The sequence below is a fragment of the Ictidomys tridecemlineatus genome, chromosome 14 (assembly GCF_052094955.1).
Source record: "Ictidomys tridecemlineatus isolate mIctTri1 chromosome 14, mIctTri1.hap1, whole genome shotgun sequence".
NCBI lineage: Eukaryota > Metazoa > Chordata > Mammalia > Rodentia > Sciuridae > Ictidomys > Ictidomys tridecemlineatus.
In genome coordinates, this window is record NC_135490.1 from 66,180,364 (window position 1) to 66,198,931 (window position 18,568).

General features: G+C 38.2%; 1 protein-coding gene across 2 annotated transcripts; it reads left to right on the top strand.

Annotated features, from left to right (window-relative positions):
- Window positions 1-702: 702 nt before the first annotated feature.
- Window positions 703-17,050, top strand: Gins4 (GINS complex subunit 4). 2 transcript variants are annotated; one of them, XM_005340320.5, is made up of 8 exons: window positions 703-902; window positions 1,611-1,725; window positions 8,347-8,433; window positions 9,233-9,346; window positions 13,236-13,333; window positions 13,507-13,595; window positions 16,509-16,599; window positions 16,694-17,050. In XM_005340320.5, the coding sequence occupies exons 2-8, from the start codon at window positions 1,630-1,632 to the stop codon at window positions 16,788-16,790; spliced, it is 672 nt and encodes a 223-aa protein (XP_005340377.1). In that variant the 5' UTR covers window positions 703-902; window positions 1,611-1,629; the 3' UTR covers window positions 16,791-17,050. The 2 variants fall into 2 exon arrangements, with proteins under 2 accessions (XP_005340377.1, XP_077887383.1); XM_078031257.1 differs by having other exon boundaries at window positions 703-898.
- The last annotated feature ends 1,518 nt before the right edge of the window (window positions 17,051-18,568 follow it).

The following is an 18,568-nucleotide window of genomic DNA, read 5'->3' on the forward strand; positions in this document are numbered from 1 at the left end:
GGCAGATACTATCAATTTGTCAATCAACCAACCTTTTTTCTAGCTAATCGATATGACATAGGAAAATTCACAAAGAGTCTTCAAATTGATGGGAAAGAGAGCCATCTAGGGAAGCCAGAAGCTATGCACAGGAAATGAAAGCAGAGAGAAAAGCATCAATTCTGACAAAAAACACTGACATCACACGAAGGAAAAAATATATAGTACTATCCTTCTTTCCCCCTACATGTCAACAAAATCAGTCACGCAGCTGATATGAAAGCATCATCTAAAGCAGTGCTTCTCAAATGTCACCTGGATCTGAATCACCTGGAGGATCTGGGGAAACGCCCCAGAGTTTCTGATTCAGTTTGTGGAGCCTGAGAACCTGCGTTTCTCATAGGTTCCCAGCTGTTGCTGGCCGTCTTGCATCACTAGCCTAAAAATCTGGGTTCAAGAACCATTAGGGTAAAGTTTTAGAAAAACAAGTACTCATCACAGCTAAAGCCCTGGCAAAGACTAAGGAGCCCAAAGCACTGCGTCCCCTCTGGGCGACCCTTGGGTTTGTCCGCCAGGTCTGCAGACCAGAGAGTCAGCCTCCATCAGTGCTCTTAGAGTTTGAGCGAATCCTCGCCCCGCCCCCCTGTGGGCGGGGACAGGGAATGCCTGTCTCTTTTCTCCGCGCCATGATTGGTTAGCGCCGCCCGTGCGTGGTGACGTTTTGTCTGGGCGGAAAGTTTCTGAAGGTGGCGCGGGAGCTGGGAAGCTTCTTGGGTTCGTCCCGGGAAGGCCTCAAACGATTCGTTCTACTGCCTTGAGGTTTCCGGGTGCTATTTGGGAGACCCCCAGCTGCTTCCCTACGATCTTCGCGTTCCGACCCCCTGCTTCTCTGGAGTGTCTCTGCTTCCTGAGTCCCGGAGTGGGTATGCGAGTGGGACGTCTGTGTATGTGTTGGGGGAGGGGATGGCCTGTACTGGTGACACCGAGAAAAGTGAGGAAGGAATATGTGCTCAGTTTCCTTGGGGCGCCGGGGAGTTATCTCCGCTTCACCATCCTCTCTCTTAAGGGGTCACCGACTAGTCTCATGTTGCTGCACCTTGTGCCTCTGGGAAATTTTACAGCTGTGGAAACTAAAGCTTAGGCGTTGATTCTCCAACATGTTTAAGTGCGGGCTGCGAGTCACGCACTGTGCTGATTGCGCAGGCTGTACAGGTGATTGTATACCCAGTGCTTGGAAGTGCCAGGTGCTAGGCACTGGACAGATGCGGATTCCTACTTGAACCGAAATGAATACAACCACGGAGGCAAAGGACCACTAAAAGGAAGACCAAAGAATAATTATCGTTTAGTGTGAAAGGTGTTTAATTCAAGGTATACATAGTGGAAACAGTTTTAAGGAAGACCTCTTTGAGAAACTGATACCTAAGATTTGAAGAAAGAGGCAAGATATTAAGAAGTCAGTGTGAGATCCCTAGCCACCTCCAGTGGGCTCCTACAAATCCCATAAATTTTTCTCATCTTCAGATACCTAGTAGCCTATTCTTGCAAATGGAAAACACCTTTCCATTGGTTCTTTTAGTGTTATTGTTTTAGTGTTATTTTAATGTTTTTTTTTTTTTTGGTGTTACTAGATTTCTGGTTTCAGAGAGGATGGCAGAGGAACTGGATCTAACAGAGCAAGACTCTGATGGGGGTAGTGAAGAGGTGGTCCTAACTCCTGCAGAGCTCATTGAAAGGCTGGAGCAGGTAAGCATTTCAAACAGAAACTCTTTGTTCCAATTTTAGGTTTTAAAATTAGATCAACTGTGCAAGTGTCACTGATTAGAAATATGAGGAAATGGAATTTTTACCCAAAAATAGAAAGTAGAGGACATCCTCTGTTAGAAATCTCATAATATCAAACCAGATATTCAAGGGAGTTTATTAGGGGACATCTTTGGGTATGTTTCATAGAACATTTCACACAACAAAGATCTACTTAGTATTTACAGAGAATGTAGAAGTGTACTTTAGACTTTTAAATTCTGCACCTGAGTCACTTGAAGTACCTCTCCTTTCCCTGAAGAATGACTGAGTTAGCCAGAAAATGCTGAAATACCTTCTTTAAGGAAAAAAATGGTCATATTCTTTCTTTTCCTCCCATATATTTTCTTGAGTCATACTCTGTAGTTCAACTCTTTAAAATAATTTGAGTTATTTCTTTCTAATTAAATGTCAATGATTTATTGAGTATTTTCTGTGTGCTAATAACTGTATTAAGTTCTTTACAAAGATCTTCTCATGAGCCTCTGGTAGTTTAGGAGTTCTGGTAGTTAGGAGTTAAATCCCTTCATGCTGTTAGTCTATTATGTGCCCTTAAGCAAGTTATATAGCTTGTTCCAAGCCCTTTCCTTAACTATAAAATAGAGATGACAATAGTAACTACTTCATAGAGTAATTGGTTTTTTTTGTTGTTGTTTGTTTGTTTGTTTTTTTATTGTTGGTCGTTCAAAACATTTCACAGTTCTTAATACATCATCTTTCACAGTTTGATTCAAGTGGGTTATGAACTCCCAACTTTACCCCGTATACAGATTGCTGTATCACATCAGTTACCCTTCCATTGATTGACATATTGCTTTTCTAGTGTCTGATGTATTCTGCTGTCAGTCCTATTCTCTACTATCCCCCCTCCCCTCCCCTCCCCTCCCCTCCCCTTTTCTCTCTCTACCCCTTCTACTGTAAATCATTTCTTCCATTTGTATTATCTTGTCTTACCCCTCCTTTCCTCTTATATATCATTCTCACTCCCTTTCCCTCTCACCTCTCATCCCTGTTTAATGTAAATCTTCTTCTCAAGCTCTTCGTCCCTACCCTGTCCTTGTTTACTCCCCTTATATCAAAGGGGTCATTTGGTATTTGTTTTTTAACGATTGACTAGCTTCACTTAGCATAATCTGCTCTAATGCCATCCATTTCCCTCCAAATTCTATGATTTTGTCGTTTCTTAATGCAGAGTAATACTCCATTGTGTATAAATGCCACATTTTTTTTATCCATTCATCTATTGAAGGGCATCTAGGTTGGTTCCACAATCTTGCTATCGTGAATTGTGCTGCTATGAACATCGACGCAGCAGTGTCCCTGTAGCATGCTCTTTTTAAGTCTTTAGGGAATAGACCGAGAAGGGGAATAGCTGGGTCAAATGGTGGTTCCATTCCCAGCTTTCCAAGAAATCTCCATACTGCTTTCCAAATTGGCTGTACCAATTTGCAGTCCCACCAGCAATGAACAAGAGTGCCCTTTTCCCCGCATCCTCTCCAGCACTTATTGTTGTTTGACTTTCTAATGGCTGCCAATCTTACTGGAGTGAGATGGTATCTTAGGGTAGTTTTGATTTGCATTTCTCTGACTGCTAGCGATGGTGAGCATTTCTTCATGTACTTATTGATTGATTGTATGTCCTCCTCTGAGAAGTGTCTATTCAGGTCCTTGGCCCATTTATTGATTGGGTTATTTGTTATCTTATTGTCTAATTTTTTGAGTTCTTTGTATATTCTGGTTATTAGGGCTCTATCTGAAGTGTGTGGATTAAAGATTTGTTCCCAGGATGTAGGCTCCCTATTTATCTCTCTTATTGTTTCTTTTGCTGAGAAAAAACTTTTTGGTTTGAGTAAGTCCCATTTGTTGATTCTAGTTGTTAACTCTTGCGCTATGGGTGTCCTATTGAGGAATTTGGGGCTCGATCCCACAGTATGTAGATCGTAGCCAACTTTTTCTTCTATCAGATGCCGTGTCTCTGATTTAATATCAAGCTCCTTGATCCATTTTGAGTTAACTTTTGTGCATGGTGAGAGATAGGGATTCAGATTCATTTTGATGCAAATGGATTTCCAGTTTTCCCAGCACCATTTGTTGGAGATGCTATCCTTCCTCCATTGCATGCTTTTAGCCCCTTTATCAAATATAAGGTAGTTGTAGTTTTGTGGATTGGTTACTGTGTCCTCTATTCTGTACCATTGGTCCACCCGCCTGTTTTGGTACCAGTACCATGCTGTTTTTGTTACTATTGCTTTCATAGAGTAATTGTAATGATTAACTGCTTACATATTGTCTGATACATGAAAAACCCTCAATGAATTGTAGCTCTTAGTAACTGTATTCCTTACCCTTTGTGGCAAGTAGTATTATCTCCATTTTACAGATGTGGAAACTAAAGCTTAGAGATATGAAGTACTTTAAGCAAGGTCACACAGTAAGACCACAGCTAAGAGGAGAACTCGGATCTCTCTGACTTGAAAACATGTTAGGGATTGAACTCTGAGCCTTATACGTGCTAAGCACATACTCAACCAGTGAGCTACACCAGTGGTCCCAACCTGTGCTGTGTATTCACTGCACTTGCTGCCTTACTCTTGCCCTCTCTCTTTAACTGCCTTTCCAGAACTCTCTCATGTTTAAAAGTTTAGTATTCTTCATTCTTTCCTGCCATATCATGAGTGACAAGCTGTATGTATGACTCTGGGGATTAAATCCAGGGCTTCACACATGTTAGGCCAGGGCTCTACCACTAACCTACATCCTTGGCCATTTGCAGGGATTCTTAAAAATCTAGGTTTTTTGTTTTTTGTTTTGTTTTGTGGTGCTGGGGATTAAACCCAGGGCCTTGTGCATGCAAGGCAAGCACTCTAACTGAACTATATTTCTAGCCCCTTAGTCTGTTTTTATGTCACAGAACATTTTGAGAGGCCAGTAAAAATAATCTGTATGTATATAAAATATAAAAATATATATATGCACATAGATATGTGCCTATGCAGAATTTTGCACATTATTTCAGGGGTTTTCATTCAGAATAAGAAATCAGAATGGCCAATAAGCATATGAAAAAAAATTGTTCAAGCTTTTTAGTAATCAGAAAAATGGAAATTATGGGGCAGGGTTTGTAGCTCAGTGGTAGAGCACTTGCCTTGTACGCGTGAGGCCTTGGGTTCAATCGTCAGCACCACATAAAAAAAAAAAAATAAAAATAAAGATGTTGTGTCCATCTCAACTAAAAAAATATTTAAAAAAATGAAAATTAAAATCACAATCAGAGATCATTTTATACCAGTCAGATTGGCAGAAATGAAAAAAGGTACAACCATTTGTTTAGAGTTCACATGCTCACAAAACTATTGTTTAAGGCAAAGCTTGTTATCTTGGGTAATGCCATTTGTACAGTAATATGCTACAAGAACCTCACAGTGTTGATCCTTCCACCCTTGGACAGCCAGAGCCCTAGGCTGCATGCTCTTTTTGGTAAACTCTGGCAAGAATTTAGAATAATTTGCAACCTATGTACTTCAGTGGAGGTGCAAACTGGTACAATCTCTTTGGAAAATAATTTGTTACTGTTTAGTAAAGTTGAAGATGCAGATTCCTTGTGGCCCAATAACTCTTTCAGGTATGTACCTAGAGAAAGCTTCTACATGTACACTAGGAGATGTGCACAGTATGTCCACAGTATTGTTTACAATGGTTAAAAATGAAAATAGCCCAGATATTCATCAACAAAACAACTGGTAAAAAATTGCACATTGGGAAAAAAAGAAACAATAATGAAAAAGAGTAAAAGACCTTCTGCAGGACTGGGGGTATAGCTCAGTGGTTTAGCACTTCCTGGCTTGAATTCCTAGGCTGCATGCTCTTTTTGGTGTCCTTAGGGACTCCTTGGAAAGCAGTCTGAGGATCGCAGGATCTGACAGCACAGCTACAACTTGGCAGTGCATATGAGTTGTATCTTTTGCTTGATGTCTCTTGCAGTCCCAAGTGCTGCCAAGGAGGTGATCCACAACCTGAACTAGTGCTGCTACTGTAGCAAATAGAAGCACTTGTGCTGTGTAGCACAGTCTAAAAGAACAATCTGATGGGGCCACTGATGAACATAGCTCTAGGAACATATATGGCATACTGATGAATGCCTGTAAACAATGGTTTAAAAGGTGTTGTCTACAGTGCAGTGTTTCTCCTTTTAATGATTGTATTAGTTTGCTAGGACTACATAACAGAGGTTGGGTGGCTTAACCAACAGAACTCTTCTCAACTCTGAATGCTAAGATAAAGATACCAGGATGGTTGGTTTCTTCTGAGGCCTTTCTGCTAGGCTTAAAGATGACTCTCATGTCTTCACATAGTCTTGTAGGTTACTCTCATGTCTCCCTTTTGTGTGTGTCTGTGATAAAATTTTCTGTTCTTTTTTTTTTTTTTGAAGAGCTATATGTTTATTCCATTATAAACATCATGCAATATATACATAAAAGTTTGTTGCATAAATATTTATATTTTTAATTTTATCCATTAAAATTATTTAAATTTAAAAAAGCACAAAAATTGAAACAGGCTTGTTGTTGCTATTTGCTAAATTCATAACATACATAAATACCAAAAAATATTTGAACTTAAATTCACTGGTAAACTTTTTTTAAAGTGGTCTACCTTGTTGCTTTTCAAAAGTTTTTCTTATATCACAAATTTTCTATTCTTAGAAGGATACCAGTCTAACTGGATTAGAGCCCATCCTAAGGACATCATTTTAATTTAATTACTTTTTTAAAAGACCCCGTCTCCAAACACAGTCATATTCTAAGGTATTAGGAGTTAGAAATTCAACATATAGATTTTCATTTCTGATGATTTTGTTTGATTTGCAGTTCTGGAGATCCAACCCAGGGTGTCATGCATGCCAGGCCAGATCTCTACCACAGAGCTGTACTCCAGACAACATATGATTTTTGGAGGGGGATACAGTTTAAGCATAATGATGATAAACAGGCTGTTAAAAATTCTGCTCAGGGTTGTGTGTGTGTACCTAAGTAGTAGAGCACTTGCCTAGCATGTACGAGGCCCTGGGTTTTGATTCTCATCACCAGAAAAAAAAAAAAAATTGGCAGCAGGGGCAGAGCAGGAACCAGATATAGCCACTACAAACATAGATCCTGATTATTTTTTAAAAGATCATGAATTCAAACACAAGTTTTTCACTATAAACTTTGGAAAGATTTTATTTAAAAATTTTATACTAATAGAAAAATTTCTCTAATGATGATATTATCATAATTTCACAATATAACTGAAAGATCTCCCCAAATTCACTTTATTTTACCCCAGTGTGCTATACAAGGATTATCACTTTCTTCCAATGTGCTTTTATTAAAAGGCTGGGAAGACATGTATTGATGCAAACAAATGTAGTGAAACTATAAAAAAAATTAAGAGCTAAATGTCAGCTAATGATTATCTTTAAGGAAATAATCATCACACACAAGGACTTTTAAAATAATAACACTATTCTTTAATAAAGTTATATACACACAAATGTTTATATCATTTTTCTTTGTGTTAAATATTTCTTTTCTGAGGGGGTACCAGTAGTGCAGTGTTAATATATTTGCTTTACATGCACAAGGTCCTGTGTTCAATCCTCAGCACATGTGCGTGTACACACACACACACACACACACACACACACACACACACAAAATTATATAGCTACAAAACTTACAGAAGCTCAAGCACTTGAAAAAATTTATTACTGTAGCAATACCCAGCATTTAATAATGTGTTGTAATGATGGTAATTGGGGAAGCAGAGACTCAAGGACATCAGAAAAAATAGGTTGAGTCTGGTTGGCATGTAATTTTGAGCTATGCTAAAACTCAATTTCCTGTAATTGAAATATAAGTTTAGCTTTCCTTGGTCACTTATGTATATTTCAGTTCTCCAAGCCTTGGTAATCTGCAAAATGTACCAAGCAGCTGGTTCTGAGTCATAAATTAAACACTTAACCTCATGCTTTAAAACCTTAATAAATGAGTTATCCATTTCTATTGTGATCCTTTCTATTTTGGATATTAGTATTATATCCACTTCCTCTCAGATATTATAATGATGAGTGAAAAGTATTTGTAAAGTGCACAGAGCTTTAGGAATAAAGAGGTATAGATTCACAAAGATTACTTGTCTCTTAAAATAGGTGACAGTCAGTGCCCCCTGGTGGGAGAAGTAGCTGGTGAAGAAGTAGAAATGTGTTAATGCTACTTGATGACAGTACTGCTGGAACACCAGGTGGCGTAACTCTCATCAAAACTTATACTGACAACTGAAGTGAACTGATTTTTTTGTTATTTTAATAAAAGGTTGTAAGCACAGCCTTCCCACTAAAAGAAAACATAAAAGAGCCATCCTTAAACATACTTTGTCTTCAGAGCATTCCTAATATTTCCAAGTAATATGCAAATAGCTTTCTTTGTTTGTGACATCTGTGATTTTCATGATCTATGATCTGACCTACTGGATTATTTTTCTCCATTATAAATGACCCTCACATTTCTCTACATTGTTTTTTAGGCTTGGATGAATGAAAAGTTTGCCCCTGAACTGCTAGAAAGCAAGTCTGAAATTGTAGAATGTGTCATAGAACAACTAGATCACATGGTAAGAATTGCTTGTCTCTGGGTTACAAAGGATGAGAAAATTAAAACATAGTGAGATATTGTAGTCTGATTTAAAAAAAAAAAAACCTGTTCTGTTGGCTATATTAGAGTTGGTTACTTATATTTACAAAACATCAACGTTCCTGTCAGCGTCCTATGAAAGGTCTAAAGACCTGTCATTGCTGATCCCACATTTCCACATGAGAAGAGTTGACCAGAGCGGGCTGTTACCCACTTCCATAGGGCTCCTCTATTTTCCACAATCCCTGACTACCCTCCTTGCTCATTTCCCTTACCTGCCTGACCTCTACAACCATTTTGAGTTTATGCTGCTTGGCTTAGGTGATCTGGGTTTAAGTATTATCAACTTCAGAGTAGTTTTAAAATGTGATTATTCTACAGTTTCTCAATTGGTATTTATACTGCTTTATAAAGCTTTTAGGCATTCCTTCTATGTGCTGTAAAATTTCCTTTGTGATTATATTGGAGTTCAGAGCCTTTGTGGCTGGCCATATTCAGTTTCTATTCAAATGGTTACTTTCTAAAAGTAATTAAGTATTGATTAAACTATATATCAAGACTGTAGTCATATATTATTTGTATAATTAAAAGATTATGCATGAGGCCTTGAGTTCAATTTCTATCACCCCTCAAAAAACTTGAAAATAAGAACTCATGTATAAGAGTTTTTTGTTTTCCTTTGTCTAAAACAGTCTTTGGGTCCTCAACTTTGCTGGTGTTGATGGTTCTTAGTCTTTGAACATTATGTTTTAAATAAACTTTAGTTCCTCCTTTAACAGGAAGAAAATCTCAAGAGAGCCAAAAAGGGGGATCTGAAGGTCAGTATCCATCGAATGGAGATGGAGAGGATCCGCTATGTCCTCAGCAGCTACTTGCGGTGTCGACTCATGAAGGTTTGACATAGAGATACCTGTAGGCATTAAGGCAATAAAGTTTATAATAAAGGCCCCAGGGAGAATTAGGACAGGGCCTGGGAGTATCCAGAGCCTGAAGATGCTATTAAGAGCCCAACATCAAAGTAGCCAAAGAATAAGGAAGGCAAGAGATTGTTTTGGGAAATATAGCTGAAACATTGGATGTACAACCCAGGGACACTATATATATTTTCTAGTCTGTTTATTGATATATGGATGATGCCCCATGGAGTTACAATGAGGGAGTAATAATGATAGAATGGTTCTCATTGTTTGAATAGGAAATACTGCCTAGAGAAAACTAGTTTTAAAATTTTTTTTACATCTGTCAAATGGACCATGAAAGCTTGGCATTCTACTATAGCTCTATTGTCATCTAACTTATAAAAATGAAATTATGAATATTATTTTGTATGATGTATTTTTTAGCCCTTGGAAATTCTTACTTTCTTGAGATTTCTTGTTTCCATTTGTCTAGTTATTAGAAATCAATACATTCTCTTTTCTACATACTCACAATACATGTGAGTGTTTCAGATATCTGAAGACAGCCCACAAATCTCATCCAAGTCTTATCTTGGTTAACCAGTTTAACCATTTGAATCCATTTACTCTCCTGGTCTCTTCTCTAAAAAGGTTTATATTTCTCAAATTATACTACATGGAACTAAATAAAATATCCCAGTTGAAATTTGGCCACTTTTGTTAAATAGGATGATCACTTCTGTTACTCTGGACATTGAACTTATTGTAGTACCACCACCCATTGTCACATTAGCACATTTGACTGAGACATCATGCAAAGCTCATTCCACACTTATTTAACCCCTTCCAAAATGTTTAAGTTATAATCACCCCTTAGTCACCATCCTGTCTTTGTATGGCTTGGGTTTTGACTCTCAAATGTAAGATTTTGATACTTATTCTTAAAATTTACCTTAATCATACAGGCAGTTTCCCTAGTCTCTGGATTCTGACCTTATCACCTAATATATTAGCCATCTCTTAACACTTTATGTCATCAGCAATTTTTATGTATATTCATAAAAAATATCATTCATTAATAAGACTGAGCCAATGTAAGAGTATTTCAACAGAGATTTTACAAAACTCTCTGTTTTGTAAACTCCATACATATATTGACATCTATCCATTGAACCAAATTTTTTTTCTTTTTTGTGTGTGTGTGTGGTACTGGGGATTGAACCCGGGGCCTTGTGCATGTGAGGCAAGCACTCTACTAACTGAGATATATTCCCAGCCTGGAATCAATATTCTGTATTCAACCATTTGTGAACCTCCCAATTTATACTATTACTTCAACCCCAGGTTAGTAATTTGTATATAAGGGTATCACAAAGACATTAGTAGATAATTTTAAAAGTACATATGTTACCAGGCATGGTGGCTCACACCTGTAATCCCAGCATCTTGAGAGCTGAGGCAAGAGGATCAAATTTGAGGCCAATCTCAGTAATATAGATCCTGTCTCAAAAAATAAAAAGGAATGGGGATGTTAGCTTAGTGATAGAAATCTCCTGGGTTCAATCCCTAGTACTATATAGATAGATAGGCAGGTATGCATAGATAGGGAGGTAGATGGACAGGGAGGCAGATGTTCCTCCCACTCCCAACTAGTCCACTTACCCCTTTTTCTCCTTATTTTGGTCAGATGTGTAACTACATCTTTTTGATTTTATAAGCCTTTTAAAATTATCAATTCTCAGGCTAGTGATGTACCTCAGTGGTAAGCATATGTGAGGCCCTAGGTTCAATCTCCACTGTCACAAAGACAAATAAGTCTCTCTAAAATTATCCATCTTAATATAGTGCCATTTATCAATGAGAAGGCCACTAGTTCATACGTGAAGATGCAGATTTTTGAAAAATCAGGGAATTTTTTGAAAAATCAGGAAATTTTCCTATCTCCAATCTTTCACAGCACCTTCTGATTTTAGTGATTCTTCTAAGATCATGAAACTACACATATTTTAGTACATTAAGTGATGTGGTAGAAATTTACATATGACAGAAAAGGTTTTTTAAGCATAAACTCCATACATATGTTAATTTGTTAATTTATCCCAGAACATAATTGGTCCAAGCCAAAAAACTTTTACTGTCCTTTAAAAACAGTTAAGTGCTACTTTCTCTTGGCCTTTATTTCCTGCCAACCACTGTCAATTTCCTACTTCCAAAGAACATTTCCTTTGACAAAAATAACAGCACAAACCACAGGCCAGTCCTTTTCCAGTTCTTGGATATACACCATTTTGTAGCTTTTAGCTTTTTGGTTTGTTTGGTTGTAAGATGTTTGTTTTTCTTAGCATATTTTTCCAAGCCTTACTGCATTTCTGGTTTTAGTCTTATAATTAAATGTTGTTGTTATGTCTACTTGTGTATTCTGTATACATCTTTATAGTGTTTGTATTTCAGCTCATAGAACACTCTGTGCAGTTATATTAAAATGTTAAGTCATACCTTTTCTTCTTTGACATCATTTACAATTGTATTTTCAGGTTTTCTTTTATGAAAGCCTCCCATCTCTCTTTAACTGTCTTCTTTTTTAGAGCCTGTATCTTTCCTCAAATTTTTGGAAACCTCCCTTCTTAAAGTCCAGAGCATAAGTCTTATTAGAAAATATATCAGTTATCCCCAAACCAATAGCCAAAACCATGAAAAAATAAAGGAAGTGTAGTACTTGGTTTTAAGATGTATGATAAAGCCACAGTAATTGTGATAGTCTGTATTGGTGAACCTATGGAACAACAGATCAGTGGATGGAGTAGAGCCAATAAATATACAAATAATCAATTGATTTTTGATAGAGATGTAAAAGAAATTCAGTAATTTACATTTCTAAACAAATGGTGTTGGAATAATTGGATGTCCACATGCAAAAAAGTCAGTTTTCATACCTTATGTAAAAGTTGTCTTGAAATTAAAAAAAAAAAAAAATATATATATATATATATGTAAAAGTATAAATTTGGGGGGGGGGGTTACTGGGAATTGAACTCAAGAGCACGAAACCACTGAGCCACATCCCCAGCCCTGTTTTGTATTTTATTTAGCAACAGGGTCTCACTGAGTTGCTAGCATCTCACCATTGCTGAGGCTGGCTTTGAACTTGTGAACTTACTGTCTTAGCCTCCTGAACCACTGGGATTACAGGCATGTGCCACCATGCCCTGCTAAAAGTAGAAATCTTTAAGAAGAAAGCATGGTGGAAAATCTATATTACCTTGGGGTTGGCAAAGAATTTTTAGATATGACACCAAAGGAACATCTCAAAAAAAAAAAAAAAGATAATTTAGATTTCATCCAAATTTAAAACATTTATTCTGCAAAAGAAACCAATAAGATAAAGAAAAAGCAAGCTATAGACTGGAAGAAAATATTTGCAAATCATAGAAGTGACAATGTATCCAGAACATATAAAGAACTCTAAAATATCAAGGAAGCAACCATGCAGTGAAAAAATGGCAAATTATTTGAGCATATATTTCATCAAGTAAAACATTTAGGTGGCAAATGATTATGTGAAAAGGTGCTCAGCATCATTAGCCATTAAAGAATGTAAATTAAAACCACAATGATGTACACTGACTAGAATGAATAATAAAACAAACAACAACAACAAAAAGGAGTTTTAACCATGAAGACTTGCCATTTTGTAAAGTTTTTCCTTTTGTTTATGAGTGTTGGGGTTTGAACCTAGGACCTGTACATGCCAGGCAAGCACTCTACCACTGAGCTACATCCCCAGCCCCTTATCAGATTTTATCTCCAACTTCTTTCAGTAAGCAGATATATTTGACATTTGAATCCTAACAGATGTTTTCATGGTTTTTGTTTATCCTCACAGATAGAGAAGTTTTTTCCTCACATCCTTGAGAAGGAGAAAATGCGACCTGAGGGAGAGTCTTCCAGCCTTTCTCCAGAGGAGTTTGCCTTTGCCAAAGAGTGAGTGAGCAGGAAGCATGAAACTGCCTTTGTCTTCAGCTTGTAGGCACAAGTTTTGGTGGTTATCCCCACAGAGCCAGAGCCAGAGCCTCATCCATTGCTATCTGTCTGACAACCAAGGTGACTCCTAACCAGTCATGTGTGCCACAGCAATTTGAATTTGTGTATTTCAGGTACATGGCTCACACAGAGGCCTATCTTAAAAATGTTGCCTTAAAGCACATGCCTCCCAACCTACAGAAGGTGGACCTCTTAAGGGCAGGTAAGCAAAACCCTCCCTGTCTTTCACCAAGGTCAGGTGCCATAGTATACATCCTAAATAACCTCCAGGTGCCTGAGAGTAGAATCTTCATCTTCACTCTCACAAATTTGAAAAAATAAGTATGTAGATAAGCAGTAAAGAAGAGAAAAGAAGGGTTCTGGTTAAAAAAAAAAAAAAACAAAAAAAAAAAAAACAGAAAAAGGAAAACAGCCAGGGAAAAGGTGGCTTGGCCAAATCTCTGGCCCAAGCCCTCACACTGCCCCCTGAAGTCTGCTGAGCTAGGAGAGAGAGTTAGGCACACTTAACCTTGGATGAAGCAGTTAGGCACCTCTGGCTTACAGGTGAAATCTAAATTCCTTAGTCTTTCCTAATCTGCTGTATCTGAGCAGGATCTTGTCAGGCAAAATTTCCACATCCAATAAAAAAGTTCTCCAGGAGATTGGAATCCACCTTGCTCACAAGCTAAGCTTGGTGTACTATGGCCACAAGTGTGGCTAGGCCTTGGAAATCCATCTCTTCCCTGACCTGGCCTGGGTGCTACACTGGAATCTCTGTGGCAGTAGAATAGGATGTTAGTCCAAGCCACACAGTTCTGGAGGCTGGGAAGTCCAAAATCAGAGCACCAGCAGAATCAGTGTCTGGTGAGAACCTATCCCTCATGGTGGTGCTTTCTATGTTTCCTCACATGTTAGAAGGGAAGGGGCAAATAAAATCATCTCCTTTTTAAAAAAAAAAAAAAAAAAAAAAAACACTCGCACATGCTAGGCAAGGTCTATACTCTGAGCTACACTACCAGTCCTCCCTCAGGCCTCATTTGTGAAGTTGTTAATATGGGTCTGGGGTGTAGCTCAGTGGAATGAAGGCCCTGAATTCAGTCCTCAGCACTGAAAAAATTAAGGTCACTAATATCATTATCTGTGTCCTAATCTCTTTATGTAAAGATGCCACTGAGACTGGATTAGGACCTACCCTAATGGCCTCATTTAAATTTAATTACTTCCTTAAAAGCCTTATTTCCAGACATAAATACAATTTAGTCCATAACACCAGGAGCAAGCCAAATCTATACCAGATTTGTTGAATTCTGGATTGGTCATTTTGCAAGCCCGCCGAGGGAAACAAAAAGCCCCATGCATTTCCAGTTCCCTCCTTGGTCAGTCACGGTTATCTACACCTTGCAGGAACAGGAGTGGACCAAGGCAATATCCCCAATCATTTCCTGGTGCTATCTTATCCGGTTGATCACATCAGCTGAGAGACTGCTGATGGGCATGCATATGAATTCCTGGAACTAAATCTCGCCATTGTCCCCAGAACTTCTACTTCACACTGGTGAACGCTTCCTAAGATACTCATTGCTTATGTTGGATCACTTCCAAGGACAAAAACCAGACTCTTGGAATCGAAGCTGCATGGCAGAACTAGCCTCCCCTGATAAAATCAGGGTCTTCCTTAATTAGTCTTCCTAAAGCCTCTGGAACATCTGGGCCCCAAGTAGAGGGTAAGGGTAGACTTTTTGAAACCCAAGCTGTGTTTCTAAAATCAGAAACTCTCCAGTGGAGCCAAATTTACTCTGATGAAGTTGGAGTTTATTAATAGGCCCAGAGTTCTTAAGCAGCCCAAGGGACCCTCCTTAGAACTTTGGAGCTAGTTTTCCCGTAGATAAGGGAGCCAAGGGTAGTATGAAACCTAAGCAGGACTCTTAGAATGGGAAAGTATCCTTAGCTTCTCTGGACCCTGCAGTTGATTGAGTCTTCTAGGTACTAATGGAACTCTAGGAGATGAGGAACTAGAGTGGATCAGCCCAGCTAGGGCACTTATTGGAAATGTTGGCTAGTGATAGCAGGAGGGCAGCAGTTTCTTAACCTGTAACTGATCAATGAAAGACCACTTACAAGACCTAACTTCCTTAGTCTAACATTCAAGACTGTCACCATATGACCCAAACTTTTTAATCTCTCCTTTAAACACTCCCTCCTAAAACTTCATGTATATTCCTTCTTTAGCTTTTGTTACATCCCACAATCCATTAATAATAAATGGAAAAATCTAGAAATAAATAAGTCCTAAGTTTTAAATTGTGTGCCTTTTTGACTAGCATGATGAAATCTCACTTATCAAATCAACTGTCACACACCTCTTGGGTTCAAATAATCCTTACCTAGCAACCTACACTGCCTCACAATGCCTAAGTCGTTCCCCTCACTTTATGTTATCACCTAGGTATTATATCATCTCACAACCTTACAACAATAAAGGTAGATACAGTAGAATAAAATTTTGAAGCTGGGTATGGTGAGACTTCCCTATAATCCTAGTCACTTGTGAGACTGAGGCAGGAGGATTGCGAGTTTGAGGCCAATGTAGGCAACTTAGCAAGACCCTGTCTCAAAATAAACTAAATGGGTAGGGGATATAGCTCAGTGATAAAACCAGGGTTTAATCCCTAGTACCACCCAAAAAGAAAAAATATATATATTTTAAAGGGGAGAGTCCACATTCACATAATTTTCATTACAGTATAATTTTTCTTATATTATTGTTAATCTCTTATTGTGTCCAATTTATAAATTAAACTTTATTATACTTTATTTCTATACATATTATTGATATGTATAGTAAGAAATATATAATTTGGTACTGTTCACAGTTGCAGGCATCCATTGGGGGCCTTGGAATACATTTTTTTTGGATTAGGGGAATCACTACAGAGAATAATTCCCTACACATTATAGATACTTAGTTACTGAATGAGTGGTGGCTATAAGGAGCCAGATCTCTCCTTGTGTCACCCTCCAACAGTGCTTTTCATCAGGGATCCCTGGGTGTTCGGTACCATTAACCCCAGTGACTTTTCCCAAATCAACCTTGTTAGCTACACATTTTCTGATTGCATTATTGTTTTTCCGGCAGTTCCAAAACCAGATCTAGATTCATATGTGTTTCTGAGAGTGAAAGAACGACAAGAAAACATACTGGTAGAGCCAGAAACAGATGAGCAGAGGTGAGTGTTATGTGTCTTTCTCAGTGGAAATACTCCTCGCAATGGAGAACCAGCTTAATCTCTGCAGCTAAATCTTTTTTCCCTCCTTTTTCAGAGACTATGTGATTGACTTGGAAGAGGGCTCACAACACTTGATCCGATATAAAACCATTGCACCTCTCGTTGCTTCTGGAGCAGTACAGCTCATTTAAAAGTAAGCATGGAATTATAGGAAATATTAGAAACCTCTCATCACTTTGTGCCTAAGAACAACATCAAAATAGTTCTCCAAACAGACTTTTCTCAGCAATGCTGTGAATCACTTTGGCATTGAAATGAAGTCAAGGCAGGAGTCTTAATATTGCTATAGCGTCATCCTCATTTCCTGCCATTTTAGACAGTATCAGCAGATGGGGCCATTGCTCTGTTTATTCTGCAAACTAGGCAAATAAATATGCTGTCGCTTTGTGCACTTTTTTCTTGTGGCTTTTTTGCTGTCTTTGTTCATAGCATATTCATTAAAAGGCATCACTACCTATGATCAGAGGGATGTATTTAGCCCTAATCTGATGACAATAGGAGAGTTTGTTAAACCTTTCTGGTAAGAGAACTAAATAGATTAAAGAAAACAGCTGTGGTCTACTAAAATATGTCATTGGATTGTGTGAACTAACCTTTGGAACCTACAGTATTGAACTTAAAACCAATTTCTGTCATGCTTAACTGAAAATCACAACTAAACCAATAAGCCATTATTACATTTGAGGTTCATGGCAGAAGGAACCTCGGACTAGTTCTCAGCTAGTGGTTTCATGCAGTGTGATCTGGCTGTTGACCTGCAGCCCTTCCTGAGCCTCAGGCAGCTCTGCCAGGCCAGCCTTCATCCATCTGGCCATTCTTGGCAAAGTGTCTGAGCAGAGCAGCATCAGCTGTCCCATAATGTGACTTTAGCAGTATCTTTTTTCTCCTTTATGTTCTTCCCTTTCTCCATGGAAATGAATAAAATGGACCTAATGTGAATGAAGAGTCTCACAGTGATACCTAAAGGCAGGAGATACAGACAACAAATGAATTACGACCTTGAAACATAATAAAAAGCAATCTGCATTCCAGTCTTTCTTGCTTAATGAAGTCAGCAGGTTTTCACTTACATAATATAGGCTGGGGAATAACCAGTAGAATATTGCTCTTATTTCCAAGAGAAATCAATAGGTAATAGCAAGGAAGCTTTTTTTTTTTAATGTGGATAAAAGCATTTGATATTCTTCTAGTGCTTTATGTTTTCCAGAGTGTTTTTATTCTCCAACTATTCATTAAATGCATTGAGTATGCAGTATGTCAGACACAGATCAAGGCACTGGGGTTACAATCCTGAATATGTCTGACTTTGTTTCTGCTCAAATCATGTCATAAATGCCTTACAGAAAATTAAAACAGAGTAACTCACCAGAAGGTGACCAGATTGGTGATGTAGGAGAATCTCAATGAAGAAACAGCTTGTAGGCTTATACAGGCTGGACCCAGGTCATGTAGGACTTTGTTGGATCCCATTTGGTCCACACAGCAGTAAGTAAGCAGGGCTGGTATTAAGTGGTGGAAAACAAAGCAGATATTTAGTGTTAAGACTGAGATCAACCCAAGTCTTTCCTCCTCCTCAAGCTCCCCATGGTAGCATTAAGCAGGCAGGAGAGGAACCTGGGCTATAATCTAGAACAGTTATAAAGGCTTAATGTACCCAGCTGGTGGTGAATGTCTGTAATCCCAGCAAAATGGTGGCTAAGACAGGAGAATCACAAGTTTTAGGCCAGCCTCAGCAACTTGGCAAAACACAGTCTCAAAAATAAGTGGCACTAGGAATGCAACTCCGTGGTAAAAGTCCCCTTTAGTTTAATCCCCCAGTACTCAACAAATAAAGTCAGTCTCTCGATAGATAGACAGATAGATAGATAGATAGATAGATAGATAGATAGATAGATAGATAGATACTTAT

Bases quoted from the DNA above. Each gene is read 5' to 3' on its own strand.
- Gins4 (XM_005340320.5), top strand. From the start codon at position 1,630: ATGGCAGAGGAACTGGATCTAACAGAGCAAGACTCTGATGGGGGTAGT. The intron at 8,434-9,232 runs GTAAGAATTGCT...CTCCTTTAACAG, and splicing joins TAGAACAACTAGATCACATG to GAAGAAAATCTCAAGAGAGC. The intron at 13,334-13,506 runs GTGAGTGAGCAG...TGTGTATTTCAG, and splicing joins GAGTTTGCCTTTGCCAAAGA to GTACATGGCTCACACAGAGG.